General features: G+C 32.8%; 3 protein-coding genes across 5 annotated transcripts in view; all 3 read right to left on the bottom strand.

Moving 5' to 3' along the window:
* LOC102619959 (putative UPF0481 protein At3g02645) overlaps window positions 1-18,144 on the bottom strand; it is a 35,852-nt gene extending 17,708 nt beyond the window's left edge. Inside the window, exons 1-4 of one of the 3 annotated variants that reach the window (XM_015525322.3) lie at window positions 17,424-18,129; window positions 17,082-17,145; window positions 15,325-16,379; window positions 14,919-15,224 (exon numbers count right to left, since the gene is read on the bottom strand). In XM_015525322.3, coding sequence (XP_015380808.1) covers window positions 15,182-15,224; window positions 15,325-16,361 — 1,080 coding nt within the window. In that variant the 5' untranslated portion in view covers window positions 16,362-16,379; window positions 17,082-17,145; window positions 17,424-18,129 and the 3' untranslated portion in view covers window positions 14,919-15,181. Of the gene's footprint in view, window positions 1-14,918; window positions 16,380-17,081; window positions 17,146-17,423 lie in introns of those variants that run through there. The other 2 variants (XM_025093215.2, XM_052434586.1) reach the window with 2 other exon arrangements.
* LOC112496095 (putative UPF0481 protein At3g02645) lies at window positions 5,676-7,403 on the bottom strand. The gene is made up of 2 exons (XM_025093218.2): window positions 7,103-7,403; window positions 5,676-7,007 (listed from the first exon to the last, which is right to left on the bottom strand). The coding sequence occupies exon 2, from the start codon at window positions 6,987-6,989 to the stop codon at window positions 5,676-5,678; it is 1,314 nt and encodes a 437-aa protein (XP_024948986.2). The 5' UTR covers window positions 6,990-7,007; window positions 7,103-7,403.
* LOC107174429 (UPF0481 protein At3g47200-like) lies at window positions 10,589-11,875 on the bottom strand. The gene has a single exon (XM_015525308.3). It carries the CDS (start codon window positions 11,873-11,875, stop codon window positions 10,589-10,591), a length of 1,287 nt encoding a protein of 428 aa, XP_015380794.3.
* Window positions 18,145-21,765: the final 3,621 nt, after the last annotated feature.

Raw genomic sequence — 21,765 nt, 5'->3', positions numbered from 1 at the left:
AATCAACAAGTTGTTGAGAATAAATGGATTTACAGAATCAAATACAATACTGATGGAAGTGTTGCTAAATACAAGGCATGGCTGGTTGCTAAAGGCTTCCAACAAATAGCAGGTGTAAACTATTTTGAAACTTTCAGTCATGTTATTAAACCAGCAACTGTCAGAGCAGTGTTGAGCTTAGCAATGATGAATCAGTGGAAAGTAAGGCAAGTTGATGTAAATAATGCATTCCTTAATGGAAAATTAAAAGAATAGGTGTTTATGTGTCAACCTGAAGGATTTGTTGATAATCAGAAACACAATTATGTGTGTAAGCTACATAAGAGCTTGTATAGACTCAAACAAGCTTCAAGAGCTCGGTATGACAAGCTGAAAAATTATCTGCTGCAGTGGGATTTTGCTAATACCAGTTCAAATTCTTCTTTGTTTATTAGAAGAAGTTCAAATTCATTGATTTTAATACTCATATATGTGGATGACATCGTGATTACAGGACCAAACACTACTGAATTGGAAAGATTTATAGTTCAGTTTAATACAACCTTTGCTTTGAAAGACCTTGGAATTTTATCATACTTTCTTAGAGTTGAGGTGTTATATGACGCAGGCTGCATTTATTTGTCACAAAAGAAATATGTGAGAGACTTTGATGGTTGTCGAAGCCAACAAAAATAAATACCTACTCTAAATAAATTGTGTATAGTGATTGAGCAGGGTCATGTCCACAAAGATCGATAATTATTTAAATCCTTTTGAAACGTAAAACGTAAAATAAGGGAATTGTTGACAATAATAAAAATCAAATTAAAATAATAAGAATGCAAATTAAAGTTGTAATTCAAATTGGAGAAAGCTCTGGTTGAAGGAATTAACTTAGCTTGATTCGACTACTGATCATTGATTCAAATATAAATTATTATTACTTATGAATAGACCGGTTATAGCTACTGAGACCCTCTAATAGCCAATCTCTCCTTAACTAGTCGATAACTAAGGTATGACCGTTGGTTATTTTTCTAATCAATAGACAACCCTAGATACGATCATATGATTTAATCAATTGACAGCCTGAAAAACCAGAGAGACCCAAATCCTAATCAACAAACACATACAATGGTTCCTTTAAATTAGATTGTTTATTCTCACGACACAACTCTCTGCTATGTTATTTGTCACAAACATTAAAATCTTCATACGATAAATCCTTTAATTGACAATAGATTAAGTTGATAATTAAATAGTGGCCAATTACCTAATTAACAAACATAATCATGAAAATAATTTAGAGAATAAACAAATACCCAAAAAGCAATAAAACAATTCAAGCATAAGAAAGATCTCACAGTAGTGATGAATCAAAACTTCATTAACCTTCAACTAGAAAAATAGGTTTAGTTCTTCATAGAGAGAAGAGAAAAGTTTAGATCTAGGGTTTCTTTCTTTTTCTCCAATCTCTCTTTTTCACAATAGATTCCTCCCTTAAATACTCTCTCTCTCTTCTCTTTTAGAGTTCTATTTAAAATAAAATACTAATATCTAAAATATTAAATTCATAATTATAAAAATAACCAAAAATACAAAACACGTTAAACTAAAAACTGCAGGTCCATAGTTGACAGCACGCACCCACGCCTTATCAACAAAGCTCTTCTGATGCTCATAATTTCTTCAAGAGAACAATCATCCATCTTTAAACATCATCTTATAGCTCAATTTTATCACCAATCAATAGAATTGCACCTACAAAAGTAAAATACAAGTAAATCACTATTATTAAGTGCAAAATATCGATATTAAGGGAAGTAAACAATGCAAAACTAGTGCATAAATTGCACTCTAACAGACTTGTTGTCCAAGATTGAAATGATAAACTGCAAAGGAATTGATACTCCTATGAGTACTGGAACAAAGCTGCAGAAAGTTGTACAAGGAGAGCTTGGTTATTATCTTGAGGATCCTTCACACTATAGGAGCATAGTTGAGGGAATGCAATATCTAATATTAACCAGACCAGAAATTGCATTTGCTGTCAACAAACTTAGTCAGTATGTTTCTGCTCATACTCTACAATATCTAATGGCCTCTAAGCGAGTATTGAGGTATCTGAAATCCACTCAAGACTATGGTTTGAAATTTACAAGAGAAGGAAGCATGCAGCTCACTGGTTTTACAGATGCAGACTGGGTATGTGATCTAAATGGCAGGAAATCAATTGATGCTTATTGCATCTATTTGGGGAATAATTTGATTTCATGGTCTTCAAAGAAGCAATCTGTGGTAATAAGATCTAGTGCTGAGAGTAAGTATAGAGCATTGGCAGCAGCAAGTGCTGAACTTACTTGGCTGCAATATTTGTTTACTGAACTGGGGATTAATTGCACAGATAAACCAACAATTTGGTGTGACAATGTCAGTGCTACTGAGCTTGCAAGAAATCCGGTGTACCATTCAAGAACCAAGTATATTGAAATATATATGCATTTTATTCGCAATAAAGTAGTTGCAGGAGAGCTCAGAATTCAATATGTTCCAAGTGAAGAACAAGTTGCTGATATAATGACCAAGCCCTTATCGTTTGTAAAATTCAACTACTTAAGATCCAAACTCAACGCTCATCTATGTCTGCTGAGTTTGAGAGGGGCTGTGAAGATAGCTCATTATGGAGAAAGAAGTAATGAAAAGCAGAGGAAGGAAAAGCTTAAGCTGAAACGTGATGCAGAGGATAGTAGCAGTAAAGCTATCAGCTCAGATGCCAACTCAGCAAAGTTAGTTTCATATAGTTAGAAAATACAAAACGTATTGCAATGAGTGTTAGCTGATTGCTTTGTTAATTAGTTACATTGATTGTAATTAAGGTTGATGGAAGTATAAATACTCAGCTCATAATACTCTGTTATCAAGGAAAAATAATAAAATTCAATTTATGATTAATCCAGAACTCCTACTCACTATTTTCTCTAGAAACAAACAACTCCTTTCATAATTTTTTCAATATCGAGCTCCTGAGGTGTTGCTTTTATCTGAGATTTATGGACCTGAAGTTGATATGTGGGCGATGGGTGCTATTATGTTCGAGATGTTGAGTTTCGGGATTCACTTTCCGGGGAAAAGCTCAGCTGATCAGATTTACAAAATCTGCCAACTGATTGGAAGCCCTACTAAGGACTCTTGGCCTCTTGGAATTCAACTCGCGAGCAATCTCAATTGGAAATTCCCGCAGATGGGTGGTGTGAATCTGCTAGCAGTGATGCCATCAGCTTGATTTCGTGGCTCTGTTCCTAGAATCCCTACATGAGGCCGACCGCTGCGGAAGCTTTACAACATCCTTCTGAAGTTGCTATTTTGTTCCTCGATCACGGCCGCTTCTTTACAATAATTTTGAAACTGTCGCGTTTCATGTTGCCACAGTCGCAATGCGCGGACGTTCTTGACATATTCTTAGGAACCGAATGATGAGCAATTATGTTCATGTTTCTGTTGGGGAAAAATCAGGTTTTTAAATTTTTATAAAACCTTTTAAGATAGTTCTCATATAATATATAAGAATTTTATTCTAGAAATCGAACCTTGAAAATTCGATATGGCTTTTTTCGTTGAAGTGATTTAGGCTCCTAGATCACGATCCGCCATCACCACTCCTGTTAGATCACAATCCGTCACCACCACGCTTATTAGATCACGAACTGTCACCAATGATCTTCCAGGTTATGACTCAGGTTCGATCTGCACTTGACGTGTGGGCGCCTTTATCACTACTAAAGCAACTAGCACGAGAAAATTTTTCTCTCAACAATAGAGAAAAAAATCTTATTCTCTGATCTGTATAAAGTGGCTACCCCTTTTTTTTTGAGAAAATAAGCCTTTTATATCTCCCTTTAGTGAAAACCCTAGACTCCAAATAATCAAAAAACAAAACTTACGTTACTTGCTTTTTCTATAGGGGACCTACCTTGTAAAATAACATAAGGCCCCTTACACACAAGCTAATTAAATGGAGCCTCCCACTAAATGATATATTTAGACTTTTGACCCAAATAGCTAGTTATCTTACTTATTAGTCCAGTAGTGGTGCAGTCAATTAAATGAGCTAACCCGGGGATCATTTGGGAACATATAATAGTGGCTACAATAATTAGGCCTGTAATTAAACTAGCCCAATTATTTAATTCCAAATCTACTCCACTAAAAGATTGGAATTGACCTCCATAATTGTATGCACGAATAATAATTCGTCCCAAGCCACATTGATTTCTTTACTGCACAATCCTTTGTACCACATCATTAATTAAATCGATATCTCAACTGTCCAATCAATTTAATTACATCTTGTTCCTTGATACTTACTGGTTTTCTCTAATGATCATTTTCAACATACGAAATATGTTGACACACTCTGGCCAGAGAATTCTATGATCAAGTGCCGACAACCCATCAAGAGATGTGTTGTACAAATTCTATATTGTTAATCTATAACTCCAATACTCATAAATGCTCCCACCAAGATACCGAGTAATCTAGACTACAAGTATGTGTCATGCCCATTGGTGACTCAAATGGAATAACAATTACAATCGTGAAATCATAATTAACTCAAGATTAAGATTATAGTAAAATCAATGTCTATGAGATTTAATAAGTCTGACAGTTATTACAAAGTTAATTAAATCTCATATGTGATCCTGTTTAATGTAGTCGTACTACATCAATAAATTCATACATGATCAAGACAAATCATTCAATGAATTTATTACAGTCTATACCTAAATAAAGTGCTCAACTTTATTTATCAATTGCGAACTAAATTTATTTAATCATAAGATAACTTGTATTTATGTCTTCTGTGAATCCACATGGTGATCACATAAATACATATAATATGATTAAATGGACTTTAATAAAAATATTAATGCAATTAAGATATTTGCATAAAATACCTCATTATTTTTATTAATCAGAAAAAATGTTTATTACAATTAAATAAACACATATGCTTTTAAAGAGCATATTTTCCCAACAGTTTCAACTGTGAGATGTAAGGACCTTCAACTCTGCCAAGCGTATCTTTTCTATCTGGTAATTGGGATAATGCAGCTGAGATGATGGTTGCCATGAATCAGAAAGGTTTGAAGATAGCCTCCCTATTCCAGGTCTGAGCCTGGTGCCTTCCACCGAGCCTGCGGCTAGCCCTGGGGTGTAGTATTAGTGCTGCTGCTGCGTTGTCCTACGTCTATGTGACTATTTATACTTGTTTTTACCGAAGTTTATATGTAGTTATAGGGCATTTTACTTTTCACCAAAAAATCTAACTGCTTATATGTATATATCATATCATATTTCTTAGCCACATTTTCCATGTACCACCATATAACTATTTGTTAACCACATATCCTAACTACCCTCCCTGCCTGGATATATATAATTCTAGACATTTTTTGTTAACAAGTGGACGATTGGACGAGTGGAGGACTTGAGGCTTTTTCTAATATTAATTGAATCATCAAATTTTTATCATTATGTGCTTGACTTATTGTGAAAACAGCAAAAGTAAGTACAGAAATCAGCTGCTCTTATTTCTTTTATACACGTACTGTGGTTGAGCTAAACAGAAACACTCACTGGTAATACAAGTGAAATCCTTCAAAGAAAATAATACATAATAAACTGTAAAAGTGAATCTACAATGCGATGAGAGAACAAACTGTTTGTATGAATGTTAGCACAAGAAGAATAACAGCTGCAATTACAGAGATAGACGCCCATGGAGTGCTGAAATAATTTTGCATCAAGGTTGCCTTCCACTTGTGCCATGGTAATTTGCAATAGGCCTGTAGATCAGCAACAACACCAGAATATTGGAAATCATAATAATCTATCGCACATCCTTTATTAAGGTTGTCAAATACAGTTCGAACTGCTTCAACATCCCCCAACCCAAATATTTTGTTCTGAACGAGTAATTCCGCATCTTTTGGAGTGCTGACAAGATAATTCATCATTACAATATAGTCATTAAAATGTCTAGTGTAGTAATGCATGCTCTCGAAAGCCAGAAGATTTCTGTACAAATGCTCTGTGGAATCATACACCGTTAAAAATGGAATTTCTAGAATTCCCTCATTAAATTTGATGTCGAGTAGATTTTTGCTTGACCCTGGTTCAAACTTGACTCCAGCTTGGTGAAGTTCCTTTACACTGGGAATGTTTCGATCATTCAACGCACTATCTGCAGGCGACTGGGATGGCTGAAGACAGAGTATGAGCAGATCAACAAAATGTTTAGCTTTCGGAAAGTTGATTTCTAGCAAATTCTCCTGTATTGGAATAGATTCAATCATATCAGTCCTGATCCAAAGACAGGTAATTGTCATGAAGGAAATTTCCTCATACAAGTTCGTTTCAAACATTGCTGTTTTGGCTAGATTAAACAAGTCGTTGGGAATGAACAATGGAAGCTGATTTTCTAGCAGCAAAATCTCTAGCTTCACATCATCATACAAAAATGATTTTCCGAATATGGGATCCTCATCCGTTATGGGATCCTCATCCGTTATGAGATCAAGTTCATAATGCTTCAGAAAGAGCTCAATGAGAAACACAGCATCCACTAAAACCATTTTTATGAACTCATCACTCCCAAGATGAATTGCTTCAGCATAACAGTTACGCAATTCTGCTTCCCTTGCCTTTATAAATCCAAGGAAACTTGCTATGCGTACCTTAGTTCGTTGAAGAAAGCACTTAAGGTATCTTTTCTTATGCTCTTCCATGGCTTTTAGCTCTTCCTTACCATGATGAAAAGGGCCAATTGAAACCATTCGCGGAGTAAAATGACTTGGATGGGAACACCGCGTGGCCTCAGGAACTCTGTAGATGGAATACTCTCTGGCTAAGGGATGCAATGACTCCAGTTCCCCTCTCAAAGAATCTGCCAACTTCTCCATATCAATCGAAACATCATAAACCTCATGCTCATGCTTTCTGGCGTCCATCTTCTCATTAATTGCTCGCTGCAGTAGCAACAAAATAAATGAAATCAGTAAAACAGAAAGAAAGCAGGAAGCATTAAGAACAATAACCGGAACATGAGGTGAAGACGTTCAACTAGGAGTTTGGGAAGAGCAAGAGCAATGATGAGTCGAAGGAGATGATATTAGTGGCGAATTATTTGAATATCAAAATGGTGTTGGATTATTTGACAGAGGCTTTGGCCAACAAGATCAAGAACAAGAGTGTCGAGTATGTTCGGAAGTTATTTGGGATTGAAAATAATTTTACGCCTGAGGAGGAGGAAGCAGGCCGGAAGGAGTGTGAGTGGACTTTTGAGGGTGTTGATCCAGATGGTGATGATTAAGCATAAGCTTTTTAAATTTTAATCCCGATCGTTATTTAATTGAAGTAGTTTTATGTTTTATGATAATTATTGGTTGGATATCAACAAGCGCGTAGATCAGCTGCTGTGGAGTTATTCTATCTTAACCAAGGTCTTTAGTTCAAGGCTTGGGAACGCAACTGCATTAGATACTTGTTTGGTGGTCTTCGGTTCGAGGCTTGGGAACGCAACTGCGTTAGATACTTGTTTGGTGATGCATGGATGATTGCTCTTTATTAAAAGACCAAGCTCTCGTAATAAGAAATATTTTGTGGGCTGATTTTTTATTTTTTATTTTTGAGAATGCCCATTGGATTGTTTAAACGTGCACTTTGCTCGCATGATCCTCGACCGAGGAATATAATAAAATAAGTTATAGGGGTTCAGTTTAATAATAGGGAAATTATCATTGCACCACTATTATTTTGTCTTATGTTCATCCAACCACTAAAAAATGGTATCATATTCTCTGTACCACCTTTCTTTTCACATTTGTATTAACTAATCACTTTTGCACTAACATCGTTAAATAATTTATATAAAATGATAATTTTACCCCATATAAATTAAAAGACCATTTTATTTTATAAAAACTTTAAAAATAAAAAATTATAATGATAAAAATATCCCTAAATTTAATAAAAATAAATCCCAAAATTAAAATTTTTATTTTTAATAAAAATATCTTAATATAAAATTATAATTATAAAATAATTGTAAAATTTTTGGATTTAATAAAAATCCCCTAAATTATTAAAATTTTAGGATTTATTCTTTTAAGAAATAAATTCAGTTACTTTAATAAAATTTTACAAAATTATAATTTTTTAATAAATAAATTCAGTTATTTTTATTAAAATTTTGCAAAATTATAGTTTTTAATAAAAATAATTATTAAAATTTTGTAAAATCTAAATTTAGTATAAATTAGTTGAGCACCTCTATTTGAGATTTATTTATTTTTATTAAATTTAGGGATATTTTTATGATTATAATTTTTTATTTTTCAAAGTTTAGTAAGATAAAATACTTTTTTAATTTATTTGGGGGTAAAATTATCATTTTATTAAAATTATTTAATGGTGTTAATGTAAAAGTGGCTAGTCGATACTAATATGAAAAGAAAGGTGGTGCAGAGAACATGTTAAAATGTTATGGTGGTTGGATGAACATAAAATAAAACAAAAGTGGTGCAATAATAATTTCCTTTAATAATAAAACAATTCCAACCAATTGTGCACTCTTCGAACAAAGTGATATGAGGTAAGAGTCTTTTTTTTTTATAAATATAGTGGAGCCTGGTAAAGACTAAGACAAATAGAGCGGGAATAAAAGTCTCATATGTATCATTACATAACTAATATCCAATCCCCTCTGGAGAATTAGTCAAGGGTCTTTTTTTTAATACAACAAAACCGAGTTGCTTTCTCATAAAATTGAATAAGTTGTTTTCATTTTAATTTTTCAATAAAGCAAAAAATTAGCAACTAGATGATCGTGCTCAAACAATTCAATAGGCCACAAATCAGTCCAAAATTTATGTCGAGGTTAGGTGACCCAATTTAATTAAAAAAATAAAGCGACAAGTGGACAATTCTTTTATTAAACCCGGGCCCCGACTCATGTGCTAGATTCCTATTTTAAATTTGTCTATTTTCACTGGTTAAACTGTCTTGCTATACCAAGAAAGCCCTTCGTATCTTCCACCTCTTCAATGATTCGGGTTCTCTCCATTGATGTTTTGAATACTCATTGAAATTAAGTGAGAAAATATGTGCATCTATTGATGGTGGTGACATACAACAGATAAGTGTGAGAGATTAAACAACTACTTGAAAATACTTTGATCCTTTAGATAGAAATTGACAATTTAGGCTTTGTTGCACTTTGTGACCGTGGCAGAAATTGTCGCCACGATTGTGATAGATTTTTTACGCCATGAGTACCTCACGTTTTATATGTCCCAAATTCAGGGTTGGACAAACTATGGGTCAATCTGGCAATGTTATAATTTTTAAAATAATTGTTAATAATTGTGCTGTAAAATTAATCAAATGCGAGAGTTAAACATTTAGTAAAAAATTATTTTTAAAAGTGTTGTGAGTTTTAAAGTCAATCATATGTATTTGGTAAATCTTACTAGAATACAAATTATTAAAATAGGCATAACATTAAATAAAATTTATTTGCATACACACACACACACACACACACATATATATGATAATTAATAGCTAAATTAAATATTTTTATCTTATTAAGTTTAATTTTTATTTTGTTATCTTAATATAATTGGTAATGATAATAATCTCTTTAAATTTAATAGTTTTATTTCTTAATTGAATAAGGACAATTTTACATATTTATAATATATGTGAAGATATATAAGAAATTGTTTTAAGTGTCTATTTTATATGACTTATCTCATGGTCATAAATACTTATCTAATCTCATAAGTTCTTTTCAAAAATTTTGTTGTTGTTTGATTATTTTTTAGTAGAATTTTGACGATTAAATAAGTTATTTTGCCTCTATTAGTGAAACTCAAGTTTTTGACCTTTTGGAGTGCTAAGGGTTAATCAAATTTTCATCACTAGCGAAACTCATAAGTACCTATCCGTCCGATCGGAGAGTGAATAATCAAATTTTCATCACTCTGTGCTGGGCCACAAAACGCTCTTGCTTTTTCTTTCAACTTTCCAGGACCCATGCTTTACGATTGCTTGACTTATCTTGCTTTTATGTTATAGCATTATGTGCTTGACTTGACTTGGGGCTTACTGTAGACAAATTTCTCTCTCATGTCACAGTAAATGTTCTAACGTGATTATAAAATTTCTCAGTAAAGCAACTAATTAATTATTACGAATTGTAGAATCAATACTAATACTGGTTATTCAAATATGAAAACCTTTCATAGAATCGCATTGCTACATTATCACACTATTGCCTTTCCTTTTTATCTGCCATGCCATCCTCCATTACTGATGTCAGCTAGGTGACAATTTAAAAATTGAGGTGACAAGCAGACAATTTATAGGTGCTTGACTTGTTGGAAAGGCGAGTGAAAACAGCAACAGTAACTAGAGAAATCAACTGCTCTTATCTTTTAAACATTCTGTGGGTGAGCTAAACATAACAAAGGCACTAGCAAGCAAGACAAATGAAATGCTTCTAAAAAATACAAAAATTGATCACAAGCAGTAGAAATTAATAAATCTACAATGCAATTAGAGAAGAAACTATTTGTGTGGCTGTGAGTAGAAGGAGAATAACAGCTGCAATTACGGAGATAGACGCCCATGGCGTGTTGAAATAATTTTGCTTCAAGGTTGCCTTCCATTTGTGCCATGGTAATTTGCGATAGGCCTGTAAATTAGTCACAACACCAGAATATTGGAAATTATAACTATTTAACGTACAGTCGGGATCAAGGTTTCGAAAAACAGTTGGAACAGTTTCAGTATTCCCTAGCCTAATAACTTCATTTTGAACGAGCAATTCTGCATCTTTCGGACAGCTGATGAGACAAGCCGTCATTATAATGTAATCATTAAAATATTTCTTGTAGCCATGCATACTCTCGAAGGCTAGAAGATTTCTGTACGCACGCTGTGTGTTCTCATACACCTTGAAAAATGGAATTTCCAGAATTCCTTGATTAAAATTGATGTCAAGTAGGTTTTTGGTTGACCCGGCAGCTGGTTTAAACTTGACTCCGGCTTCGTGAAGTTCCTCCACACTTGGTATGTTTTGATCTTTCAATGTAATTTGAGCACGTGACTGGGATGGCTGAAGACAGAGTATAATCAGATCAAGAAAATGCTCAGCTTTGGAAAAGTGGATTTCTAGCGAATTCTCGTCCAGTGGAAGAAATCCAAGTACGTGATTCCTGAACCAAAAACATGTAATTTTGACAAAGGAAATATTCTCGTAAAAGGCATCTTCATAGGTTGCAGTTTTGGCTAGATCAAACAAGTCATAGAGAATGAATAATGGAAGTTGATTTTCTAGCAGCAAAAAGTCGTGCCATATTTCGTTACGCAATTGGGGTTTTCCAAAAATGCGATCATCAACAGTTCTGAAATTACGTTTATAAAATCTCAGAAAGAACTCAATAAGAAAGACAGCATCCACTAAAACCATCGCTACGAACTCATCACTTCCAAGATTACGAATGGTTGCTGCATAACAATTGCGCAGTTTTGTTTCCTTTGCCTTTATAAATCCAAGGAAACTTGCCATGCTCACCTTAGTCCGTTGAAGAAAATATTTTAGGTACCTTTGTTTGTGCTCTTCCATGGGTTTTAGCTCTTCCTTACCATGATGAAAAGGGCCAATTGAAACCATTTGCGGAGTAAAATGTCTTGGATTTAAACACCGCTTGGGCTCAGCAACTCTATAGATGGAACAATCTTTAGACAAGTGATGCAGGGTCTCCAACTTCGCACTCAAAGTATCTGCTAACTTCTCCATATCAATCGATACATCCTCACTGTTATCCATCTTCTATTAATTGTTCACTGCAGTAGCAACAAAGTAAAATAAACGAAATTATCAGTATATTTAGATGACAGCATTAGAAACAATTAATAATCGAAAACAATCTGCACAGCTAATCTTTGTAATTACAATTTGTCAGTATGAAATGAATCACAGTTCTTCATTAATCTTCAAATTCTAACTATAATTAATAAACAAAAATCCTCACCAAAAAAAAAAATAAATAATAATAATAATAATTTATTCTTTATAAATATCAAGGGGACGACTTGAGTCTTTATATATATATATAATTTTTGTCATTATGTTCTTGACGGTGTTAAGAGATGCAAGTCTTTGCCAGGCCACCAAGCGCTTTCGCTATTTTTTTCAGGGATCCATGCACATGCTTTAATTTCTTTTAATTCAATCACTTTAATTTTCTGGTTTTGTGCTATAGATTATTAACTTTTATCATTAGTAGTTTTCTAGTATAGAATGTTAAAGTTCACGAAAAATTTGAAAAGTTTTAAAACTGTAGTGTTTAATAATATTATAAAATTAAACTTTAAAATTATTTTTTCGAACTTTTTCGTACTTAAAAAAAAAAAATCTACTTTTATCATTATGTGCTTCACTTGACTTAGGCTAACCATAGCTAATTTTTTTCTAGGTTGGATATTAATCTATAAATTCACAATAAAAATTTTAACTTTGATTAAAATTTCTTACCTAAAGCAACTAAAAAATTTTAAGGTATATCTCTTGCTAAGCTGGAATCTATATATATATACTGGCTACTCAATTATCTGGTTTAGCTATTTTATTAACATATTTGCTTATTTATCTCTCTTTTGTCATTTCCTTTAATTGACTGCATCAAATTTTTACAATATTACTTTTCTTTTTCTTCTGCCTGTCTCCATTATTGACGTTAGCTCAGTGACACATTCTAAAATTGAGATTACACGTAGACAATTAATAAATTGGTCTATCTCTTTATTTCGATAAATTAGTTAAAGGCCGTGGCTATTTTAGAGGAGTTTCGAAGCCATACATTTGAAATGAAAAATAATAAAAAATATGTTATTATTTTGATCGTATAGTTATAAAAATATGCTCTAAAGTGGAGTAACTCCAACATAATCAAACCCGACTAGTATAATTATTAAAATTTTATTATAATGGAATTGAAAAGGTGAGTGAAAACAACGGTAAGGTCCTGTTTGGAATTGAGGTGTTGTAACTTTTAAGCTACAACTTTTGTGGGAAAAAAAATAGTAAGTATGAAACAAAAGTTAATAATTTGTAGTAAATATAAATTTTAAAAAATAATTTTAACAAAATTATTAAAGATATAATATATTTTTTATGACACAATTGAAAAATCATTTCAACATATCTTCCAAGTTATGGCAATTAGTGTTTACCAAATACTTTAGTACTGTAACCTTTAAGATATAGTTGTCTAACCTCAATTCCAAACGCACCATAAGAACAGAAATCACCCTAAGTATATTTTTAACAATGTTATAGTTAGGTGACAAATAAAAAAGTAAGGTGACAAGTAGACAATATATGTGTACAATGTTTGTTTCTTGATACCGACGCGCGAGCTTAGTAAATTAACAAATTTTTATCATCAATTATGTGCTTGAATTTTTGGAAAGGTGAGTGAAAACAGCAACGGCAAGTACAGAAATCAACTGCTCTTATTTGTTGTCCATTCCGTGGTTGAGCTGAGCAAAACAAAAGTACTGACAATATACACAAGCCGTGAAATTTTCTTTAAAAAAGATTGAAAATAGCATGAAAAAATTGGTTTACAATGCAATGAGAGAACAAACTGTTTGTGTGAACGTGGGTCAAAGGACAACAACCACTGCAACGACGGAGATAGATGCCCACGAAATGTTGAAATAATTTTGCCTCAATGTTGCCTTCCACTTGTGCCATGGTGATTTGGAATAGGCTTGTAGATTAGCAACAATACCAGAGTATGGTATTGATGAGCAGTGATGACCGTTGATAATAAAAAGATGTTGGATTATCTGACAGAGGCTTTGGCCAACAAGATCAAGAACAAGAGTGTCGAGTATATGTCAGGAAGTTACTTGGGATTGAAAATAATTTTACGCCCGAGGAGGAAACAGCCAGGAAGGAGTGTGTGTGAGTGGACTTTTGAGGGTGTTGATCCAGATGGTGATGATTAAGTATAAGCTTTTTAAATTTTAATCCCCATCATTATTTAATTGAAGTAGTTTTATGTTTTATGTTTTACAATAATTATTGATTGGATATTGATTGGTGTTGAATTTGATTATGGTCCTGTTTAGAATTGAGGTGCTGTTAAAAAAAATTGTAATTATAAAAAAATTAATAATATGTAGTAAATATAAATTTTAAATAATAATTTTGACAAAATTATTAAAGATATAATAAATTTTTTATTTCACAAGTGAAAAATCATATCAATATATCTTCGAAACTACAGTAATTAGTGTTTTCCAAACAATTTAATACTGTAGTTTTTAAGATACAACTGACCAATCTCAATTTTAAACGCATCCTATATCTAATCACACTTCACTACTTTCAATTTATATTTATTAGCGCCTTTTTTAATTTATATTTTTGGCATTTATTTAGAGTAAAATAATAATTTTATGTTTGTCGGTAAAAAAGTCATTTGATCAATAATCTGTTAATTCTATTAACAAAATTAAGACGGCAGTAGGCGGGTGTAAGACAATGTATTTTCAAATAAAATTCAGCAAAAAAATGTGTATTTAAAAAAAACACAAAAAAGAGTTGATGGATGGATAATTACTCTTTATTAAAAGACCATGCTCTCGTAATAAGAAATAATTTGTGGGCTGATTATTATTATTTTTTTTTTGAGAATGCCCATTGGATTTTTTAAACGTGCGCTTTGCTCGCATGATCCTTGACCGAGGAATATAATAATTCCAACCAATTGTGCAATCTTCGGACAAAGTGATAAGCGGTCAAGAGTCTTTTTTTTTTTAATATAGTGGAGCCTAGTAAAGACTTGGACAAACAGAGCGGGACTAAAAATCTCATACATATTATTACATAACTAATATCTAATCCCCTCCGGAGAATTAGTCAATAGTCTTTTTTTAATACAACAAAACCGAGTTGCTTTCTCATAAAATTGAATAAGTTGTTTTCATTTTAATTTTTCAATAAAGCAAAAAATTAGCAACTAGATGAGGGAACAAACTGTTTGTATGGATGTGAGTAGAAGAAGAATAACAGCTGCAATTACAGAGATAGACGCCCATGGAGTGTTGAAATAATTTTGCTTCAAGGTTGCCTTCCACTTGTGCCATGGTAATTTGCAATAGGCCTGTAGATCAGCAACAACACCAGAATATTGGAAACAAGAATAGTTTATTATACATCCATTATCAAGGTTATGAAATAAAGTTGGAAATGCTTCAGTATACCCAAGCCCCATAATTTCGTTCTGAACGAGTAATTCCGCATCTTTTGGAGTGTTGACAAGATAATCCATCATTATAATATGGTCATTAAAATAGCTAGTGTAGCAATGCATCATCTCGAAAGCCAGAACATTTCTGTACAAACGCTCTGTGGCACCATACACCGTTAAAAATGGAATTTCTAGAATTCCCTCATTAAATTTGATGTCGAGTAGATTTTTGCTTGACCCCGGTTTAAACTTGACTCCGGCTTGGTGAAGTTCCTTTAGACTGGGAATGTTCACATCTTTCAACGCAATATCTGAATGCGACTGGGATGGCTGAAGACAGAGTATAAGCAGATCAACAAAATGTTTAGCTCTCGAAAAGTTGATTTCTAGCAAATTCTCCTGTATTGGAAGATATCCAGCAATATTACCCCTGAACCAAAAACAGGAAATTGTCATGAAGGAAAATTCCTCATACAAGTTCGTTTCAAACATTGTTGTTTTGGCTAGATTAAACAAGTCGTTGAGAATGAACAATGGAAGCTGATTTTCTAGCAGCAAAATCTCATGCTTCATATCAACATGCAAAAATGATTTTCTTGATATGAGATCCTCATCCGTTCTGAAATTAGGTTGATAAAACTTCAGAAAGAGCTCAATGAGAAACACAGCATCCACTAGAACCATTTTTATGAACTCATCACTCCCAAGATGAATTGTTTCAGCATAACAGTTGCGCAATTCTGCTTCCCTTGCCTTTATAAATCCAAGGAAACTTGCTATGCGTACCTTAGTTCGTTGAAGAAAGCACTTAAGGTATCTTTTCTTATGCTCTTCCATGGCTTTTAGCTCTTCCTTACCATGATGAAAAGGGCCAATTGAAACTATTCGCGGAGTTGGATTGGAACACCGCGTGGTCTCCGGAACTCTGTAGATGGAACACTCTCTGGCTAAGGGATGCAATGACTCCAGTTCCCCGCTCAAAGCATCTGCCAACTTCTCCATATCAGTCAATACATCATAACCCTCGTGCTCATGCTTTCTGGCGTCCATATTCTCATTAATTGCTCGCTGCAGTAGCAACAAAATAAATGAAATCAGTAAAACAGAACGAAAACAGGTAGCATTAAGAACAATAACCGAAACAGGAGGTGAAGACGTTCGACTAGGAGTTTGGGAAGAGCAAGAGCAGTGATGAGTTGAAGGAGATGATATTGGTGGCGAATTGTTTGAATATCAAAAAGATGTTCGATTATTTGACAGAGGCTTTGGCCAACAAGGTTGAAACGACCGGCCCCGAATCCCCCCAAGCGAGTCTATCTAGTCTCATCAAAACGGACTTGATAATAATTCTATTAGTAAAGATTCTGCCGAAAATTCGGCAAAGTCTCCTTTATATATATAACACTCCCAATCTACAAATATGAATATAACACTCCCAATACAATTCAATATACAACAAACTCCAGTGATTAACATCCTTAACCAAAATGCTGAGTTTTGTATCTCCAGAGTCTCAAAAGATAATATTATAACTAATATTAATATCTCAATTTATTCTTAATCCCAAAAGAATAATATAACAAAATTATACAATCCCAAAAGAACAAGATGACCAAGATGTCCTAACAAAAACATCTATATCTTCTACCACCATCACGTGAAATCCAGTTCGAGGAAACCATTAAATCAGAACATTTAAAATATTTATTTCGCAAACATGCTTTACTATTATAATTAACTATAAAAATAGGTTTTGTATATTTCACTCACAGTGACGGTGTTCACGGTCGATTATCGTCCACGTCCGCGGACCGGTTCTCACTCGCGGATCCTCCTAAATCAAGGAAACGACATAATTATTTTCTGTAAATCGAAATTACGACTAAATTTTATGCAATAAACTCAAAACGAACACCTATCCATAATTTACAACTCCCGTGTCCATAAAATTACTAAAATGCCCTTGAGTCCGTAGATCATTAACATGCTCCGAAATTGTAAATCACCGAATTACCCTCGGAATCGTAATTACACCCACTCCTCAATTCTAAGAATTACTAAAATATCCACAGGCTCAGAAATTACAAAATTGCCCTCATAGTGTGAAATTACCAAAATGCCCTTTATGGTTGACGGTCAACGGCCACCGGAATTTGGTCAACACTGGCTAGGAAGCTCAAATCTTAAAGTTCCAATCACGCTGAGTTCAATGGTACCGGCGGTGAGCTCCAACGCGCGGCAACAACGCCGGAATCTAGCTCGGCAGCCGTGAATTCCAACAATCTACCGGCGGCAAAACAGTGACTCTCGTTGCCTATGGATGGTCGAAAATGGAAGAGGGAGTCGTGGGGAACAAAATCCAACCGGTGGTGTCACCCAAAACCGGCGGAGCAAAGTGAAACAGTCGTGGGTTTCAAGCTTCGATCGCCGGTGTTCTGGTTGGTTTTCGGCGACGAGGATGGCAAGGGAACGACGGCTGGATTCTAAGCTTCAGATTGGTACCAAGCTCGGCCGAAACGGTGGCCGGAAATGGGAGTGATGGCCCGGTCAAGGTAGCGGGTTCCGGGTCGGGTTTTCGGGTCTGTAGTTGGGTCGGTTTAGCAGCTTCTCTCTCACTCCCTGTTACACGTGCATATGTTTCCTCTGTTTCCAGCTTATTCTTTTGCTTTTACTAACTTCTTAACCGCCTCATACTTATTCATTTTTAATTCACATATGTTACAAAGATCAAGAACAGGAGTGTCGAGTACATGTCTGGAAGCTACTTGGGATTGAAAATCATTTTACGCCCGAGGAGGAGGAAGCAGCCAGGAAGGAGTGTGAGTGGACTTTTGATTGATGTTGAATTTGATTATGGTATTATTTGGAATTGAGATACCGTGGAAAAAAATTATAATTATGAAATAAAATTAATAATATATATTTACTTATGTAATAGAAAATTTATTATATTTTTAATAATTTTGTCAAAATTATTATTTAAAAATCATGTCAACATATTTTCGAAACTACAGAAACTAGTATTTATCAAACACTTTAATGTTATAATTTTTAAAATATAAATGTTCAACCTCAATTTCATACGCATCTTATATCTGATCACACTTCACTACTTTCAATTTATATTTATTAGTGCCTTTTGTATATTTTTAATTTATGTTTTTGGCATTTATTTAGGGTAAAATAATAATTTTATGTTTATGGATAAAAAGGTCATTTTCTAATAACAAAATTAAGACGGTAGTATGCGGGTTTAAGACAACGTATTTTTACATAAAATTCAGCAAAAAAAAACACAAGAAAAGAGGTGATGGATGGATAATTGCTCTTTAAGACCAAGCTCTCGTAATAAGAAATAATTTGTAGGCTGATTTTTTATTTTTGTTTTTTGAGAATGCCCATTGGTCCATTGGATTGTTTAAACGTGTGCTTCACTCGTATGATCCTCGATCGAGGAATATAATAAAATAAGTAGTAGGGTTCAGTTTAATAATAAAACAATAACATTTCGTGGGGGATAGACTAGCTCCACTCAATTATTTGATAATTGAAAGAGGATTGACATTAATCCTCATAATACTTTTATGGAAGCTTGAACCCTTACACTCAACATTGTAAGTGCAAGGGTTCTCTCACTAGACCAAAGGCCCATTGGTGAATTTGTTCATATCTGATTACACTCCACTTCTTCCAATTTATATTTATTAGTATCTTTTGTATTTTTTTTCTTTTTTTTGGCATTTATTTAGGGTAAAATAATAATTTTATATTTGTAGGTAAACAAATTATTTGACTAATATTCTGTTAATTTCATTCATACCGTTAAAGTGTAGTGTCAAATAGAATTGGGAAAAAAAAAGGAATGTGTGTATTTAAAAAAAAATACACAAGAAAAGAGGTTGTAGATGGATAATTACTCTTTATTAAAGGGCCATGCTCTCGTAATAAGAAATAATTTGTGGGCTGATTTTTTATTTTTTATTTATTTATTTATTTTTTTTTGAGAATGCCCATTGGATTGTTTAAACGTGCGCCTTGCTCGCATGATGATATGATCCTCGATCGGGGAATATAATAAAATAAGTTAAGAGGGTTCAGTTTAATAATAAAACAATTCCAACCAATTGTGCACTCTTTGGACAAAGTGATAAGAGTCAAGAGTCTTTTTTTAATACAACAAAGCCGAGTTGCTTTCTAATAAAATTGAATAATTTGTTTTCATTTTAATTTTTCAATAAAGCAAAAAAATTAGCAACTAGATGCTCGCGTTCAAAAAATTCAACAGGCCACAAATCAGTCCAAAATTTATGTCGAGGTTGGGTGACCCAATTTAATTTAAAAAATAAAGCAACAAGTAGGCAATTCTTTTATTAAACCCGGGTCCCGACTCATGTGCTAGATTCCTAATTTAAATTTGTCTATTTTCATTTTTCACTGGTTAAACTGTCTTGCTATACCAAGAAAGCCCTTCGTATCTTCCACCTCTTCAATGATTTGGGTTCTCTCCATTGATGTTCTGAATACTCATTGAAATTGAGTGAGAAAATTTGTCAGTTCAGCTAAAAAAATATGAGCATATATTGATGGTGGTGACATACAATAGATAAGTGTGAGATATTAAACAACTACTTGAAAATACTTTGATCCTTCAGATGACAATTTAGGTTTTGTTGTGCTTATGTGACCGTGGTAGAGATTGTCACCACGATTGTGATAGATTTTTTACGCCATAAGTACCATACATTTTTTATGTCTCAAATTTCGGGTTGGACCAACCATGGGTCAATTTGACAATGTTATAACTTTTAAATAATTGTATTGTAAAATTAATCGGTCACGAAAGTTAAACATTTAGTGAAATTTTATTTTTAAAAGTGCTGTGAGTTGTAAAACTAGTTATATGTATTTGGTAAATCTTATTGGAATACAAATTATTAAAATAGACATAACATTAAATAAAATTTATTTGCGTGTGTGTGTATATATATGTGAGATAATTAAAAACTAAATAAAAAATTTTATTTTATTAAGTTTAATTTAATTTTGTTATCTTAATATAATTGGTAATGATAATAATCTCTTTAAATTTAATAATTTTATTTCTTAATTGAATAAGGATAATTTTGGATATTTATAATACATATGAAGATATATATATGAAATTGTTTTAAGTGTTTGTTTGATATAATTTATCTCATGGTCATAAGTACTTATTTAATCTCATAAGTTCTTTTCAAAATTTTTATTGTTCTTTAATTATTTTTTAGTAGAGTTTTTGTCAATTAAATAAGTTATTTTGCATCTATTAGTAAAGTTCAAATTTTGGACTTTTTGAAGTATTAAGGGTTAAAAAGCTTTTTTAAAATATTAAAATATCCAAAATATCTTTTATTTATTTGACAATCTTATTTCATTCCTTTTCTTGCCTATAAAAGAATTTCATAATTTTTAATAAAAGCTTTCATCGACAACCAAATAAAGAAAATTATTTTGGTAAAAACTCTATCAACAAAAGTTATACTTAAATAAATTTTATTTGAAAAGTTATACCAAACGGTGTCTAAGTATAAAATTGATTCTCAAAATCAATTGTGTAAAGCTATTCATTTTTTATTTTTCTAATCTACTGTATAATGAGTTGATTCTATCAAAAAGAATTTTGAAAAAAAATCACCAAACACCAAAATTAATTTTTATCTTTTCAAAATCAAAATTTTGAGCCTCAAAAACAATCCCAAAGGAGCTCTATGCCAAACCAGATTTTGGTTGAAAATTTGAATTTGAAAAAAATGTGATATTACTTCAATTGCCGGGAAAATGGTTTTGTTGCAACTATCATAATGTTACAACTGACATAAAAAGTTTCTAATATTTAAAAAATAATAGTTTTTTTTTATTTCTCAACTTTTATGTTTACTTATGCATCTCCACACGCTAGTGTCATACTAAAACTACTTTTAGCGTGAAAAACATCATTCGTACTCACACCCAACTTATCGAGGGAACGAGTTCGAATCCCAGTGGGAGTAGTTCATTTGGCCGCACCATAATGGAAAAGAAGTAGATTCCTTTTAGGGATAACCGAAATCCCCACAGGGACGGGGGCCCTTGGGGATTTTCCCCATTTGGGGAGGGTACGGGGATTATTTTATATCCAATTTCTTATTCGGAGAAGGGACGATGACAATTTTTACCTAATTACTTATTTGGGGAAGGGACGAGGATGAAGTGGAATCCCCATCCCCTCCCCATTTCCCCACTTCCCTATTTTAATTTTTAATTTTTAATTTATTTTTCTAGAATTATTTGTGAATAAATAATAAATTTTAAATTGTAAAATATTAAATATTAAATATTGGTATAAACAACAAATATCAAAAAAAATTTTACAAATAATACAAATATTAGTTAATATAAAATATGTAACATAATTTAGGCTTAATTACAACCAAAA

Source organism: Citrus sinensis, chromosome 2 (assembly GCF_022201045.2).
Source record: "Citrus sinensis cultivar Valencia sweet orange chromosome 2, DVS_A1.0, whole genome shotgun sequence".
Classification (NCBI taxonomy): Eukaryota; Viridiplantae; Streptophyta; class Magnoliopsida; order Sapindales; family Rutaceae; genus Citrus; species Citrus sinensis.
The sequence above is the reverse complement of the archived record's forward strand: the minus strand, read 5'-3'. Positions and strand labels throughout refer to the sequence as shown.

Bases quoted from the DNA above. Each gene is read 5' to 3' on its own strand.
- LOC112496095 (XM_025093218.2), bottom strand. From the start codon at position 6,989: ATGGACGCCAGAAAGCATGAGCATGAGGTTTATGATGTTTCGATTGAT.
- LOC107174429 (XM_015525308.3), bottom strand. From the start codon at position 11,875: ATGGATAACAGTGAGGATGTATCGATTGATATGGAGAAGTTAGCAGAT.